We start from the raw sequence: 17,127 nt of genomic DNA, 5'->3' as shown, positions 1-17,127 counted from the left end.
GCTTCGTGAACTATGAGCCTTTTCTCCACAGCAACTACATCAGCCAATATCTGTTCTTGGGTGGTAACATGATTTATTTCCTATGTTGTGCTCGTCTGTCCAAAGACCTTTTGTGACACTCTAATGCTTTTTACTGCTTCTTTTCTATCATTTTATGGTTTATAGCTTTGTTTTATTATTATGGTGCCTTTCCACGAATGGAGTTGAATTTATGTCCCACCTTTTGAGGAGTGATTTAAAGCAAAATAGTAAAAAATATATATTTCTATGTGAAAAGTGAAATTAATTACCATGGTATTTCAAATATTTATCTGTAAATTAGTCTTTAAATTAACACGTAGTACGTTTTTAAATACAAAATATAAATATTAAATACAAAACATAAATATGAAAACTAATCCTTGCAAATGCAATAGGGTCCTCCGCACCATCAGTGATCAGGCCCTAAATATCTGGAAATTGTTAACATGTTTGTTTACATGTTAATAGGTTGGATTTAACATTAGTTAATGTGTTAGTAGGCAGTTAACAATATGTCAGTTAATGATAATATTTGTTTGCAAACACTCTGGAAAAGTGTTATTAACATGTTTGTATACATGTTAATAGGTCTGCTTGTTGCTGTTAGCAAATGCTTACAAAAGCCCTAGTAATACATTGTAAATGACTAAATGTATGTATTAATGTTAACAAGCAGACCTATTCACATGTATATAAACGTGTTAATAACCCTTTTCCGGAGTGTTTGCAAATGAAAGTTATCATTTACTAACACATTGATATTATTACATTAACATATTGTATATATATATGTGTATACACACACATATATATATATATATATATATATATATATATATATATATATATATATATATATATATATAATCTTATTATTATTAACATCGCTATTATTACATTAATATCGAAATTCATATTTGTTTAAAAATAACACAGCAATAGTAAGTGTTCTGATAAAAGAGTTAGTAAATGCAGTTTCATGTGCATAAAATGTGTTAAAGTGCATTATTTGTTCAACCCTGTTACTCATTGCAACCCTGTTAAGCAAAGTTTAACCCTGTTACTCATTTTTAATGAAAATAGTATTTTACACACAGACTTTACAGTTATGCTTACTATAATAACAATGTAATAACTTGATCATTAAGTTAAAATGATAAGTATTCACCAATTGGTAATATTTTCTTTTTTTTAATCAAAAATAACTTACTGAAGTCTTTAGCATACAATGAAAAGTGACAAAACACAGGGAAATTTGTTGGTTGTAACTTATATTGAGAGATTTAAAGGGACTACATTCAGCATATATATTAATTATATCTAGAAAACAGAAAAATATGTTGCAATAGAACTTTAAATGTTATTCAGAAACTTACTTAAATATTGGTAACAGGGTTGCAAAAACGGTGCGCATGTCAGGAAAATAAAATACTTTGTTTGATGACCTGAGGTGGGCAAATAATATTTTCTGAAGGTTAAACATCTTCTTTCATTATGACTTTATTGAAATAAACCTAAAAACAAAGTTTGTTTTTTGAAAATTTCAACTCCATTCGTATGTGGCCCCCTCTCTCAAGAAAGTTACACTTTGACAAAAACCATTAATCTGCCCTGCTGCCTAAAACCATCCTTTCATTTATTAGCCTGTGCATTGCAATAACAATGAAAAACAGGCTTGCTGAACTTTAGAAACAGCATCAAATCAAAGATTAACCTCATGTCTCTCTCTCTGGTTTTAATCTAAAACAGCAAACAGACACCATAAAAGAATAATCCACCTTTGTCCTGCATCAGGAAGGTCGAGACACAATACTTGTTACACTCGTTATCCTCCAATATGGACTCTTCTGAGATTATGGTGTTACACTGTTAGTCTTATCTCTCTCTGTTGTCCCTTCCAGTCCAACATGGCACCCAGCAGCATGGTAGAGGAGGTGGAATGTAGATCACATCCTGTGAAAAGTCTCTGATGCCTTCTATGCTTCTTTCAAGGCTAAGGCAAATAACCTGTTTGGTTGAAAGGCGTTGTGTGTAAATTAGTACCTGAATGTTTTTTTTGTTGTTGTATTACTTCTATTAAAGTGACTTTTTACATGCAAGGAAGCCCTGCCCCTGTTCCTTCTAGTTGCTCTGCCATTTTTGGGTCCCTAAACTACCTTTGAGTCGGCAAATAACACAGAAATCCAAGTTATTCCAGATCATTATTTGACTGCATACATAAATATGGTTTATAGTTGTGGTCTGGGCATTTTGACAACCTGTTGTGTGAAGTACAGATGTACAGTGTTGGGTTACTGATGGCAAATTTAACCCTGCGCTGAGGTGACAGACGGTCTGAGGCCTCCTGGATCTTGACAGAGAGACTTTAGTTTCCCTCAGTTTTACAATCCTGTCTGAGGATAAACACATGAACCAACACCGACTCTACAGCAGCGGTTCTCAACCTTTTTGGCTTGTGACCCGTTAAAACAAAGTGAAGCCTACTCGTGACCCCCCGTCACGTCACAGGTTGCATATGCAGAGTGGTGAAAAGGACTAATTATCAGAGGAGGCCTAGAGCCTTAAGAAAAAAAAATAAAAAATAGAGAAAAATCTGAAAAAATAGACATGACAATAAATTTGTATAGCAGAAATCGCAACCCCCCAAAATGAAATTCTTGAATGTTGAGAACCACTGCTCTACAGCACCATGTGGAAGACACAAAGAGAACTGGTAGGGAGTTCACAGAGGAAAAATAATTGAAAAAAATGGGGCAGTGAGAGGGAGACAGCTATGGAGAGATCCTGAGAACTGAAATATGTTCTCCTTCATTTTTCTTGCATCATAAAAAGCCAACATGCGACCAAGTGCGAATGAACTGGCATTTGAAATTGCCATATTATTGACTGAGTTGGACTCTATTTGTACAAGCATGTTAGTCCTGTGTGCCTGCAGCAGCGATGAGGACTTTGGTCCCCGACAAGAGACGCGTGGCAGCAGAGACCTGGATCATAATGCAGTTGGGCTTAGCGGCAGCACAGGACAGTTTAGAAAAGCCCAGCTTGATTTTGTCATGATCTGCTCTCTGTCATGATCTGCTCCTCGGTTTTGCTCCTCGGTTTCCTGGTCGGCCACTCCTTCTACCCCCCAGTCCTGTCATCCTCCAGACTTCCACCAGATGTCCTCGGACTTTCCCTCCTCCTGCACACACACACCTGTCTTCCATCAGCCCATTAGCCCTGTAACTTTGTTCCCCCTTCCCCTGCCTGCTTTCAGCCAATCAGCTCCCGGACTCATTCCCATCCAGCCAGCTGTTCTTTATTCTCGTTAGTCCCAGTGTGTGTATATATTGTCTGTGTTCCGCTGGAGCGGGGGTCAGTTCGTCTGTTTAGTTTTCTGTTTTGCTACTTACTTTGTTATGAGCTCTGTTTTCATGTGTTTTTGCCTTTTGGTTTACCGGTTGTTTGCTGTACGACTGCCTCAGTTCTGTAATTAAAGCTTCTTGCTTCAGCAAAGCTCTCTGTCTCCCGGCTTGCATTTGGGTCCAGTCCCTGAGTTTACGTACGTGACCGATTTAGATATTTGGTCCCTGTAAAAAGAGCCACAGTGTCCTCACGTTTCAGCCCAGCATGCTACCTCAAAGCTCTGGACAATTTGTTAGTGTGCTGGTCCTCATCCTGGAAGCTGTACACTTCACTCTGAAAGGTGATGAACTTATTTTTGTCAGGCTGGGTTGCCTTCAGATCCAAGAAACAATCCAGTAAGGTTTAGCAAATTTTTCTCTTCCTGAATTCTGCTTTTTGGATCTCTCTCTTGACAAATTTGTGGATGTGCATGGCATGCAATCATGATTATTGATGTAATGAAAGAATAGAGGATACTGAGTAGTTTACTTCAGGCCCAGTCTGAAACCGGTCTTACCAAAAGCTGAACTACAGCAGAGTGGAGATCAAACTTTTTATTTTATCATTGGAAACATTAGATATGCCTTCCATGTTAAAGTTAAAGTTCATTTATTTATATAGCCCTTCATCAAAAGCATGTCTTAATGGACTTTACAAAGAAAGCCTAACTAGGTCTAACTGATCAAACATAGAACAGGATGATGATGATGAGTAAGCCTTCATGTCTATACACAGTAAATGTACACAGTAAAAAGCAAAAAGCTGTCAGGCTGTCAAATCCTGATTAAGCAACACAGCCCTGTGGCTGTCACCACCCTGTGGCTTTAAACAGGAGGATTCTCTTGATGTTGTGGTAGAAATACATGTGCAAAATATTTGTTGTTTTACATTAAGATAATTACTTTACTTTCTATGAAAGTAATTTGCATTTACCATACATTGACACATAAATATGAATCATATTTGGTCCCTTTCTACAAAACTGCCTAACATGTAAAGAGTAACATAGATAAATCCTTACAAAATTCTTTTAAACTTGTTACACTTTTGATTCCCATATATTGCTTTATACAAACACAATATTATGCTATTTTGCCTGCATTTTCTATTACTACACATGCACAGTATGATCAATATGAAAAAGATCAGTTCAGTCCCTGAGCTGGATGTTCATCAGTAACAACAGATGTATCTATATGGCTAGACTGATCGGCCAACGCACAGTTATTGAATATCAAGAGCAGGCCTCCTCATAGTTTCATGGTTCCTGAAGTGATGGAGCCGTAGATCTGAGCCGTCACTGGCATGTAACTCTTCTCACGGTCATCAAGGATGTAGAGCGGGTCCTGGACGCAGCCGGGGTCGAAACCTTCCTCCACTAACTTCACCTTCATCTGCTTGAACGTCCCAGTCACCTCCACTGCATTCTAAAGGAGAGGAAAGTGCACACACACACACACACACACACACACGTACAACAACAGGTTTGACATCTCATCATCTGCTTTTGTTTCTATCAGAGGCGTGACCAAGTCAACTTTGCTCAACTCCCAAGTCTCAAGGCAAGCTCCAAGTCTAAATGTAGATTACCAAGTCAAGTCCAAGTCATTAATGTCAAGGCTCAAGTCTAAATGTAGAAGTCAAGTCAGAACAAATCAAGAGTCCAGTATCAATTTAATATCTTAAAGAAAACTAAATATCTAGGAGTTTTCAATGCAATATCATTTTCTATAATCAGTTTAAACTTCAGTAGATTCAATTCCATACAAATTCAGAAAACAGAATTTAAATTCAGTCGTCTGGTGGAACAAATCTCATCTCTTTCAAGTCATCAAAGTCAAAGTCAAGTTCCAAGTCACCAGAACCCAAGCCAAGTCTCAAGCAATTAAAATTCTGACTCAAGTCTGACTTGAGTCCAAGTCATGTGACTCGAGTCCCTGCCTCTGGTTTCTATGCAGCAAACACACAGGCCAAAAATGCGCTGTATATCAATTCTAAATGCTTAAAATCATGAGAAATTACCTGTATCCTTATAAAGCGAGGCCGGGCGTACGACGGAAGGTAGCTGACCACATGGCTGTATATGTTGCTTCCATCAAACTGGGCGTCTTCTTTTATAGTGACAGCTGCCATCCCTATCCTCCCCTCATGCCCTAGAAGGATAAAAAGCCAACATTTAAGAGCCAAACAAACAAAGAAGCAAATTCATTACCAAATAAAAGTTTCTCTTCGTCGTTCTGATACTTTGAATTCCAAATATAAACCATCAAACATACTACAAAGTACAATGTAGAGAGGAAATGTCCATTACCTGGTACTTGGACTCCATAAACATTGGCCTCTTTGACACAATCACAAATCGTGAGGATGTCAGCTACTTCGGTCGTGGCTACGTTCTCACCTTTCCACCTGTGGGTTCAAACAAGTTACCAATTTATATGTACATGTGTATTTGGACTTAGGGCAAAAGTAAACTTTCCAGGTCCTCATTAGGCTCATGCAGAGAGGAAACAGGGGACATGTTGTTCCATTTGCCCAATAAAAGCACATGTCTGGGGAATAAAGTGCAAGTTTTGACAATTTCTCTAGTGCATCACCTCTTTAAAGGAGAATTCAACCAAAATTGGCTTAAAATGATATTATTCTGCAAAGTAGACATTTTCATACATTTTCTTAAGAGTAGTAGTAGTTTTATGAAACTTTAGTAGCTCTCAAGGTAAGAAAAATCCAATTATATTACGTAAGAGTTGTACTGCCTAAGATGGTTGAAAAAAATGGTATTTAATTTCCTTCATCTTTCATTTTTATGAGGGGGAGTCACACGTGATTATTGATTGAACACCTAGTATTATGAAAAAAGGTACTAGAACATGACTGTGCATACAATTTTCACAATCCCAGCCAATGCAACTCCTTGGACTCCTGGATTGCAATTTCCTCTACCTTAAGAATAAATATTCTCGTTTATCTTGTGTAAATGTTAGGAGGACTATAAAACGAAACTCATTTCCGTTCAAGCAAGCATGAGTTGACAAAATAAGTGTCCAATTAATTAAACTGTTATTTTTTGGTTTGTCTCAAATGAATCCGGTAAAAAAACAGGAAGCTCAAATTGTCACTCTTCTGATCTGCAGTTCCAGCAATCGGCTTTTGAAATCAGAATGTCGCAGTGCTAAAGCCAAGGAGGTTCACTGTGTTTACTGGACAGACTGCTTCAAAACTTCTCTCAGAGCCCAAGTCATGCTCTTCAAGGAGGTTTATTGTTCTGCTGATCGATTGCACTGGTCAACCCCACTGCCTGTCGCTGCATTTCATTGTCTAAGTACTCTGTGCAGTGACAATAAAGTTGAATCTAATCTAATTTAATATAGTGTGTGAAGTGTTTAGGTATATTTAGACATCGTCCCGTATGGAAACTTGTCCCTACATTCGAACAGGATAATGCAGATATTTGTTGTAAAACAACATATTTCGGTTTTCTTGAGTTGACAATACAACATTTATCCCCTTTGTTGGAAAGCAGTATCTATTAGATTCCCTTCTAAAATAGAAAAAGCTTTAAATTGTATTTTATTACTGATTTTTGGATCCTTATTGGTCACTGACCCATAGATGGCATAATTTTCAGGTTTTCAGATATCACTGACCAGAGAAGGCCCAGGTTTCTAGTTTTGGGAAAGAGAAAAATAATGTAATATATTTCTAATAGAGCACTGTTCTCCTTCAACCGCTTTCCCCCCAGTTTGGATTTGGCCTTTCAGTCTTTTTAACAGTAGAAAGGTAAGAGAAAGGCAGTAATTTCAGAGCTTGTGAGTTCATGTTGTTTTATTCACCATTAGTTTTGGTCTTGCATTTATGGTTGGAGGATATGGCCAAAATTGCTACATAAAAATGGAAAAAAACAATTATTACTATAAAACTATAAAAACAGTGGATTTCAAAAGCAAAACAGTAATACAACATGTACCTAAATGTGTCTCCTACACGATCCTGAAAGTAAATGAAGTTGTCTTTGTCGATCCTCAGCAGGTCTCCGCTGTTGAAGTACAGATCTCCTTTCTTGAGAACGTCTCGCAGTCTTTTCTTCTCCGTTTGCCATTCGTTTTGTGCGTAGCCGACAAAAGGAGCAACTTCTGTGATCTTCGATACCAACAGTCCCGTCTCACCTTCAAGAAAGAGGAGAAAGGAGACACGTCTGTTACACTGTTCCTACATTATTCTATTAATGCCATACTGTATTAATACTATACTGTGCTCAGAGAGACAGCTGAGGAAGTTTCCCTCACCTTTGGGTGACTCTATGCAGAGGCCATTTGCATCTCTAACCGGTTCATCTCTCTCTGTGTCATATTTAATAAGAGTGTAGGGAAACAGCTTCTACAGGAGGAAACAGCACATTACAGTATATTGCATTATGTGCTCAATACCTCTTTATACCAGCAGCAGATTAAAACATTATCATTCCATAATACAGTTGACCTTAATTTATCTGAAAGTCAGACTCAGATAGAACTGGCCAGTTAACATAAAAGGTGTCATTGTGTAATGAAGAAAATATTGGCAATTCTATTAATTAAGTAGCTATAATTGTTAGATGGTGATTTCTTTGTTGATACATATCACAATAATGAAGGATGTTTTGGGATGAGCTCTAATGACTCAAAATAGAATATTTAGATAGCTTTGAACTGCTTCAACCAATCATAAATAAGTCTTAAAAAGTTTCACAATAGAGGCATAAATGTTTTTCTGGACTGAGCTCATTCTTACCCGATGGAAGAAGTTGACTCGTCCAATAGCTCCAATTTTCCCTGCGTAGTTGACAAATCCCACATTTCCCTCAGTGGAGGCATAAAACTCTCGGACCTCAATTTCCCCGAAGCGATTGAGAAACTCCCTCCATATCTCCGCTCTGACACCGTTGCCAATGGCCAGTCTTACTTTGTGGTCCTTGTCATTTTCTCTCTGCATTGTCATGTAAAAAGAATAAAAAGAAACTGATCAAGCATTTTGCAAATATTAAGTAAATGAATGACTGCATATCTGATCAATTCAAGTCTGAATTTACTAGAAACAGATAACTGTAAATACTTCATATCAAAGAATTGGGGAATCATTATTGTCAAAATGCAAAGGTTAAAAAACAAGGATGGGCAACTTTAATGGTGATGGGGCCAAAAAACTCCTATGGTCACTTTGCTTTAAAACACATACAGTATAATGCCATACCCTTTAATGGGGCTGTAATGAACAGACAGTCCCCTAAGTCAGTTGGAGGGCTGGTTGGCAGGTTGCCTATTAGCAGAAGGGATGCTGGTCTGATTCCCGGAACCAAAACGCCCCAAAAAAAGTGACCCATGACGCCTAATCCCCATGTATGTGTAGCAACCTGGTCTAAGGCACTAAAAATAAACCCACACTAGCAAAACCACTGATACAACCACTGTTAATAATACTTGTCCTGACATCAACCATACAAACATACGTGTATGCCCATCACTCGAATAAATGTGACCCTAAAGTCATACACTCGTACATTCTATCACAGAGGGCGATCTGGTTGCCAAGCCACTTGATATGGTATTCCTGAGTAAAGGCCAGCGTCTATTCCTAGAGAAGACCAGATACAGACAAACCCATCTCCTGTAACTGGTGGAGAGTCACGCGGAAATCTGAGACTACACTCCACGTGATTCTGGTAGATACTGTTTCAATGGCCATAGACAGAATATTTTCCCTACTCCCAAAAACGCCCCACCCAGCCTTCATAAGATCTCAAATGTATGCTATCATGATTCTGACATATAAAGAATGTCCATTTATTATATCAACAATTTGCGCCGAGCAATAATGTCTGAAGCTTTTCCAACCCTTTCAAACACCTACATTTTATAACACTGAGGGCTGGAACCTGATAGTCGAGATTTTAACGATTTCTATTTCAGTAAGCCAGCTGTGCTGCGCAGTGAGGATGTACAGATTTGGAAAGTAGATCTGTCTAAATGGCAGCCTGCTGCAGGCTGGTCACAGTATTCTGCTTCTGCAGCTGTTTTGAGCAAACGCATGGGTAAGATGGCAGAGAGGAAGCACAGCGTCCACAGTGCCGCGCCAGAGATCCTGAGTGGGCAACAAATGCTGGAAGACATTTACTGTATATTCAAGCATTCACTTTGATAATTGGAAAACCTGACGTTTCTGAGCACTGCTGCTGCTGAAAATGTATTTTATGTATTTTAGTTGCTCTTCACTGTCTGTTCTATACTGTGTACTGTCTGTGTTATATTGTGTACTGTCTGTTTTATACTGTGCACTGTTTGTTTTATACTGTGCACTGTCTGTTTTTATTGTGTTGCCAGATTGCTGAAGACAAATTTCCATTTTATGTAAATTTAATGGACAATAAAGTTTATCTTATCTTATCTTATCTCATCTTATCTTATCTTATCTTATCTTTCAGTAAATAGATAATTGGTAAATTGATAACCCTTATGTCTGTTTATTTGTTTTTATATGGTATGGTATGGTATGGTATGGTATTAAGTCTTTTTTATAAGCCACATCAAAGACAATTTGCTGTCATGCTTGTGATAGACAATAAAGCTTTCTGAATCTGAATCTAATAACTAGGGCTAGACCGATATATCAGGGCCAATATTGTCCTTTTATTAAATATGGGATATGGGATAGTAGTCCACTAACAGTAGGATGGAGGTTCCTCCCTGACCACAGCTGACCAAACCTGCAACATTTTATTTTCTTTGCACATTTTATTCATTCATTTAATTGTTCAATTGTGTTTTTGTACATTGATTCTTCATTTAAAAGGTAGCAAAGTATCCCAGAGTTCCCTCTGAATGTGTGTGATGGGTCACCCTGCCTAGAGGAGCTGCTAACCCTAAAACAAGATTCATTAGTTTGGGTTTTGATGGACAGTTTTAAGGGTCACATGGTCTAAATGCTGTTTCAGAAGTTCTTCCATGAAAAAACGTGTCAGGGAAACAGTGGATATTTGCCATTTTTGGCATTAAAATGGAAAAATTTAAAGATAAAGGCTATCAGTTATTTCAACCTAAAATATCTGTATTAGCGGTATCAGCCTTCAAAAGCCAATATCAGTCAGCCATAAGAGATATTATTCCTAATTAGAATAATGTTAAAATGATACAAATGTGATGCTGCTTAGTTTCTAGTCTTACAGTAAACAGTTTTGAATGGTTAAAGAAGAAGATATGAAAAGTTGTGATTGGTAATGACATGAATGTGGTGATGCTCTTTACCTTGGGTGTGTTGCAGAGGTAACGCAGAACTTCTCCTATGTACTGCACAACTGTCACATTGTGTTTCCTGCAGTCGTCCCAGAACTGAGAGGCAGAGAACTTCTTCTTCAGAATGATAGTTGAGCCTTCAATGTCAGAGAGCACAAATGAAAGAAAATTGATTATAGGCTGCACAATATCAAAATGTGTTGGTGCCAGAGATGGATTAAATTTCCTTTTCATTGCGTTTAATTCAGCAAGTGGATTGTTTTGGGGGGATTTTTTCAACATTTGAAAGATGAAAATCCTCTGTTGTAAAAGCTTATATCCAATCTACTAAGAGTTTCATTCCAAAATGAGATATCCATCATTTGAAAACAAAACAAACTAGTACTCTTACAAAATTATTTATTATGTATTCCCACTGAAATCATAAGTCATCTAAGTACCTTTCCTTATTAACGAAAAAAGTTATATTTTTAAGGATATTCACCTGCGTTTTTGAACAATTGGCTCATGAATTTCAGGCATAGTCTAAACACACATTCTCTGAAATGCTTTCTACTGTCTATTTAAACACTGTTTAAACCACTGATTTCAACTTATTACTTACAGTAAATATCAACAAAGACATTTCAACAATTACCTACAACAGAGTCACTTTTACAACACTGACATTTTTCTCATTACGTTAGTTTTGGTAGACTGGTTGCATCAGATTGTTTGAGGCATGGATAAACAAAGCTTTACTGTATAAGGCTTGAAATATTTGTCAAATTCTTGTATTTAGTCTCATGTCAAAATAATGACTACAGCACGCTGTTTAAATGAATGTACAGCAGCAATAGGACAGGGATTGTTTTGTTTTGGGTGCAGTATTGAATATCCCTTAATACGTGTGTGACACGGCCCTCTTTCCCTGACAAATAATGGCGTGAACTTTAGCCTATTTAGAGAAAGCGTTTAGAAAGTAGAGGTGGTCCAGTCTTGGTGATCTGGCTCTGTTCAGATTACAGGTTTACAGCGACAAAAGGTTCTTTCATTAGTTTTCCTCGGGGGGAGGCGGAGGGCAAGGCAGACACTTCAAAACCAGGGGAAGGAGGGAGCAGAGGCGTCACTTCTGTGTGGCGCGAGCCCAAGTCTGTTTACAACTTTGCAGCAATAACTGCAGGGTGGAGTTATGTGCGAGAACCTAATCGTATTAAGGTCTTGTAACAGGGTGCTGCTTTGATGGACCCGCATACTCAGTTCATATTCGGTCATTTCATAAAGCCTGATCTGTGTGACCTCACAACTGTTTATTAGCACATGAGCGGATTCATTCTGTCTGCAAGGAATCTCACATGCCCCTCACAAATTCTTATGTGATTTTGCTCTAGAAATACCACCTGGTTTTGAGGTGCTTTCTGTCTCAACTGTCTCACCTGTCTCAATGGAGCCAATAAAGCCTATGATGAATCCAGCTGTGTGGTAGAGAGGCAAGTTGAGATAGATGACATCACCGGACGTAACGCCATTGGAAGATAAAACAGCCAGAGCTACAAAGAGACGGGTCTGGTTGACCACAGCTGCCTTAGGGAGACCTGTAATGAAATACAGACACAAACAGCTCAAACCTTGAAATCTGGAGCAGGTAGGGATGGGACGATATGCTTTTCTCACGATACGATTTGATACGCGATGTGGGGATCACGATTCGATGCAACCACAATGTAATATAGAAAAGTTTAGTGTCAACAAAGTATGACTGTGCAGAATTATGTTTATTTCTGACCCAAAAATCTTTCTAGCAATGGCATTAGCTTGCTAGAATGTAAACAACAATTTAAAAATGTCATTACAAAGTGCAAATACTATCATTTTGATGAAGAGCTTGTGAAACCATGATGGGCAAGCCGTCTCATTTGTGATTACAACAGCAGAATAAAATGGAGCTAATGTCGGGATTAATTTTTTTGCCCCACAAAACATATTGTCACATTTTGTATTGCGATAAATAGAGTTTCGATATATATCGTCCCATCCCTGGGAGAAGGCTTGTAATACTTGAATGCAGGTTATCGTGTCACACTGAAAATAGGTATGGTAACAGTTAAAGTCCTCACAAAAATAACTTTTCCCCCACAATTTCCACTCACCACCCCCGACTGCATGAGGGAGGGCCATCGGACACACACACACACACACACACACACACACACAACTACAGACTGTTGACTCTCTCCCCTCCCTCTCCAGTACAGCCTCCTGATTTGCTCCTCAAAGTGTATCTCCCACCCTTCTCCGCCCGCTCAAATACCTGTAGTTCCAGAGGTGTAAATGTAGACACCAGGGCTTTTGAGTGTGATGTGCGATCTGAGAGATCGAGGGAGCGGGGCGTCGGAGGCCTGTTCCACTTTATCGGAGAAGCTCTCGATTCCAGGTGTGTCACACTCCTTGGCCATCAAGTAGATGCTGACGCCCTGCTCTCTCAGTGAGGGAAGAACATCTTCCACTGCTTCCTTCAGCTCTGAGAAAAGGGACACATTGCTATTGCTGAAAGTATTTCATGTATAGTGTTGTATTGGATCAGTTGGTTAATTTTTAGATTATCCATTTATTATTCCATGCCTTATTAGTTTATGATAATATTTTGTGCTTGAAAAGTTTGATTCATGGCCAATTCCAGTGCTTGACTGATATATTCTTTGAGTGTTTGGGAATCAGTGCAACTCTGTTCAGTATAAGATTTGTGGAGTAGCTGAGAATTTTGAGTAAGATTTTGAATAAAAGTTTGAGATATGTGTTGAGCAGCTCTGTAGCTTTAATGTCATATGGAATCTTCTGTTTGTATCATTTATACAGATCCCACCCCCTGATGAAGTTAAAGGGAATGTGCTGCTGAAATGAATATCTTCTTGTGGAATCTGCCTTCGCCCTAATTTCAGTGGCTCATGTCCTAATGCTGAATGTTCCTCCTACACTCCAGCCCACTCCGAATAGATCAAACCTAAAACAACCATACTCAGTGGATAATGTTACTAGGGTTAGACTGATATATTGGTTTGCTGATATATTGGGCCGATGTTGGCCATTTATTACATGGCATACTCAATTCTGATTGGCTAATCAATGCACTGTTTCACATCTAACATACATATCACTTTGCGGCTTTTACTTCAGACACTCAGCTAACTGAGGTCACAAACATGGAAGATTTTTCCAATAAAACTATAAAATGTATTCAGAGAGCACAAAACTTTTACTTGCTAGTTAGAGACTGCTCTGCAATCTTACTGGATACATTTTCATGGTTACAGTTCTGCTACAGTGTAACTCATGGGTGCTAGCTACAGATGTTGCTACGGTTACAGTCCTGCTACAGTGTAAGTCATCATGGATGCTAGCTACAGATGTTTCTGTGGTCACACTCCTACTGACCTATTTTTTGGCAGAAGCTTGATATTTACTTTAGCTGCAATAAAAATAATTTTGGATCAATATTTCATGTCAACTGTTTAATGTCTTCACCCTGGCAGGTCTTAATTATACACCATTTCTTTCCTATTAAATACCAAACATCAGCCAGTCATATTCCGCCCTGATCAGGGCTCCATTTAAAAAAAAAAAAAAAAAAGCAATTAAATGTTATTTTCTTTCATACATTTGATCTATTCATCTAATTGTTCTCTTACGTTTCAATTTTTACATTTATTCCTGCCTGAAAGAACTGCTAATCCTTAAAGAACTGCTAATCCTTAAAGAATTTCATTACTCTGTGATGCAGTGTTGATTGTTGTCCCATGATGGTCTAAATGCTGCTCAGAGGCTTTTCCACCCGGCCAACATTACATTTCAAACACTGACTACTTGTAACTGTTTGGCATGATGGTTCAATTTAAATCATTCACACTAAACTTAAGTCTAAAAGTATATGGTATCGGCCTTCAAAACCCGTATCAGTCGAACCCTAGCTGAATACTGTGGCTGAAGTCAACTAAGTCGAGGCTGGTCAGGGCATTTCCCATGCAAAGCTGCTACAACTTTCAAAGTAAACTATAGGTAAAGGCATTTCCCACAAGAATAACCACCTCTAATATAGGCTACAGAAACTGAATAAGCATGCTTTGTGTTTTTGTACAATGAACGACGTTTGGAGGCTGTAGCCTAATCTTCCACCAGCGCCTCAACATTTTCCATTTGAGAAAGGCTCCATGCAGACCGATGTGACAGATACCTGAGGCTGCAATCAACACTTTAGCTTTGCAGCAATTAAAGCAGTGCAGCAGAGACTTGGAGCGGATGTTGTGATTGAGCAGAGCCACGGGGGAGCCTAGTTTAGCCAAGGCCAGCCAGGTAAACATGAACGCGGGTTCGTTGCCCATGAAAAGTGCAACCGTGTCCCCAGCTTTATACTGAGGGTGAGCCCGCAGAGCATTGGCAACTTTGTTACTCCTCTTGTCCGTGTCGCTGTACGAGTAGCTTTCATTTTCAAACACGACGAACAGCTTGTCGGGATGCGCAGCGGTCTGCTCCAAGAAACGGTCCAAAGCAAGAAATAAAGGTTTCCTTCTTCGCCGAGATACAAACGTCCCAAACATCCGTAGCAGATCTCGTAGATAGAGGATATCCATCCAAACATACGGGAAAAAAGTTTTGACTGCGAATGGTATGATGACCAAAGTTGCTAAAAATATAGAAACAATGAACATCTTGACTCTGGTGTGTTGTTTTTAAGATGAGTCCTGCTAAAATTTTCAAACGCCTGCAGCAAAATGCCGAATGTTTCAAATTCATCCATATGTTTTTTTCTTCCGATGGGGCGGGGCATTGAGGTGTGGGCATCTTATTGTACAAGCTGCAGTTGTAGTCAGCAGAGGGAGCAGACATACCAGTTAACTACTTCAACTATTAGTTATACATTAAGCAAGGGACGCCCAAATGTTTTTCAATGTCAGGACCCCCCAAACAGATCCACATTAGGTGACAGACCCCGGTAAGATGATATAGTTTTAGTTGGTCGACATCCATCATATAGGTGGTCAAATCCCCTATAGGTGGGGAAGTAACTGTGGAGACCTACAGCCTACCTCTGATCCAAACAGACTATAACACTCTCACTGTCCTAACTTCAAATTAAATATGTAATTATTCTTTACTTGGGATCCCCCCCAGGACCTGTTCAAGGACCCCTTGTAAACCCTGGACTCCATTGTGTGAGTCTCTCTGCATTAGGCTACATATCTTTACTTTCTGCAAAGCTTTTAAGTAAAGTCATGTCAGTGACAAGTCAGTGTATATTGTGATTATGAATCGAGGCCATCGGCACGTCCGTTTCCTTCCTCAGAGCTGCTTGGATTAGCCATGGCTCTCAAAGTGTTAGGGTCCAAAGTGACACCCATGGCATTAAATAATTTAATGGCATGGGTGCCATGAGTGGCTCCGCTCATGTTTAAGATTAATTTTTATGGCAGCTCAGAATGATATCTTCTGTATAGCCTACTAATACTGGGTAACATCCACCGACAGAAAAACATAAAAAGGGAACTTCCCCCCCAAATGTATACATCAATCAGACATTAATTTGCAAACCATATGCAACAACACATTCTCCATGTCATCCAACTAAAAAATTCAGCTAATTCAATACAAGGTTCTACACAGAGCACACATCACCACTCACAAAATGTATCATATGGGCTTTACAGACAGCAACACCTGTACACACTGTCCAACTACAATAGACAACCACTTCCATGCATTCTGGCTCCGCACCCCAGTTAGGCTGTTTTGGTCAGAGGTCATGAGAAAGCTATCCGAGATCCTTAACCTCAGCATCCCCCTCTCCCCTTCCATCTCTCTGTTAGGCGACCTCTCCTCACTTACAATCCCACAACATCTCCAAACATTCATCTTAATTGCATTAACCGTGGCCAAGAAAACCATATTACTCAACTGGAAAGACAGAACAAAATTATCAATCAACCACTGGTTCAATCTGTTAACAGACCACTCAAACCTAGAAAAGCTCACCTCAACCCTAAAAGACAATATGAGCCCATTCCATAACACCTGGTCTCCTTTCCTGCAGTTCATTCAGAGCTGATTCCTCTCTACACCAACCCATTCAGATTTTTCCAACCCCAATACAATAACTCACAATGTGCATGCTCAACACTGCCCATCACAACTGGTCTCCGCCCTCCCTCCCCCACCGTTTGTCACGTCTTTGTGTTTTTGTTGTTGTTTTGTTAATGCTTTTGTTATCCACCTGTGATGAAACACCTTGTGCTGTCTTGTAATGTACTGTAATTTGTTGATAAATTTTCAATAAAAAATAAATAAAAAAAAACTTCCCCCCAAATGCTATGAGTATCCAGGGTCATGGTACTTTTAACAGAGACTAAAAATCTTATAAAACATATCTCTGGCAATTTCTGTAGCAAGGATTGTCATTTTCACATTTTACCAACAACCAACAACTACA

At 38.8% G+C, this 17,127-nt stretch overlaps 1 protein-coding gene across 2 annotated transcripts; it reads right to left on the bottom strand.

Moving 5' to 3' along the window:
• Positions 1-4,109: 4,109 nt before the first annotated feature.
• Positions 4,110-15,385, bottom strand: LOC139651716 (long-chain fatty acid transport protein 2-like). 2 transcript variants are annotated; one of them, XM_071528732.1, is made up of 10 exons: positions 14,878-15,385; positions 12,961-13,170; positions 12,086-12,244; positions 10,683-10,807; positions 8,176-8,370; positions 7,692-7,782; positions 7,373-7,571; positions 5,717-5,814; positions 5,428-5,558; positions 4,110-4,832 (listed from the first exon to the last, which is right to left on the bottom strand). In XM_071528732.1, exons 1-10 carry the CDS (start codon positions 15,350-15,352, stop codon positions 4,656-4,658), a joined length of 1,860 nt encoding a protein of 619 aa, XP_071384833.1. In that variant the 5' UTR covers positions 15,353-15,385; the 3' UTR covers positions 4,110-4,655. The 2 variants fall into 2 exon arrangements, with proteins under 2 accessions (XP_071384833.1, XP_071384834.1); XM_071528733.1 differs by lacking the exon at positions 12,086-12,244.
• Between the last annotated feature and the right edge of the window lie 1,742 nt (positions 15,386-17,127).

Source organism: Centroberyx affinis, unplaced genomic scaffold, assembly GCF_046629955.1.
Source record: "Centroberyx affinis isolate AG114_WGS23_722 - 3 ecotype Tasmania unplaced genomic scaffold, CSIRO-AGI_Caff_v1 ptg000122l_1, whole genome shotgun sequence".
Classification (NCBI taxonomy): Eukaryota; Metazoa; Chordata; class Actinopteri; order Beryciformes; family Berycidae; genus Centroberyx; species Centroberyx affinis.
The sequence above is the reverse complement of the archived record's forward strand: the minus strand, read 5'-3'. Positions and strand labels throughout refer to the sequence as shown.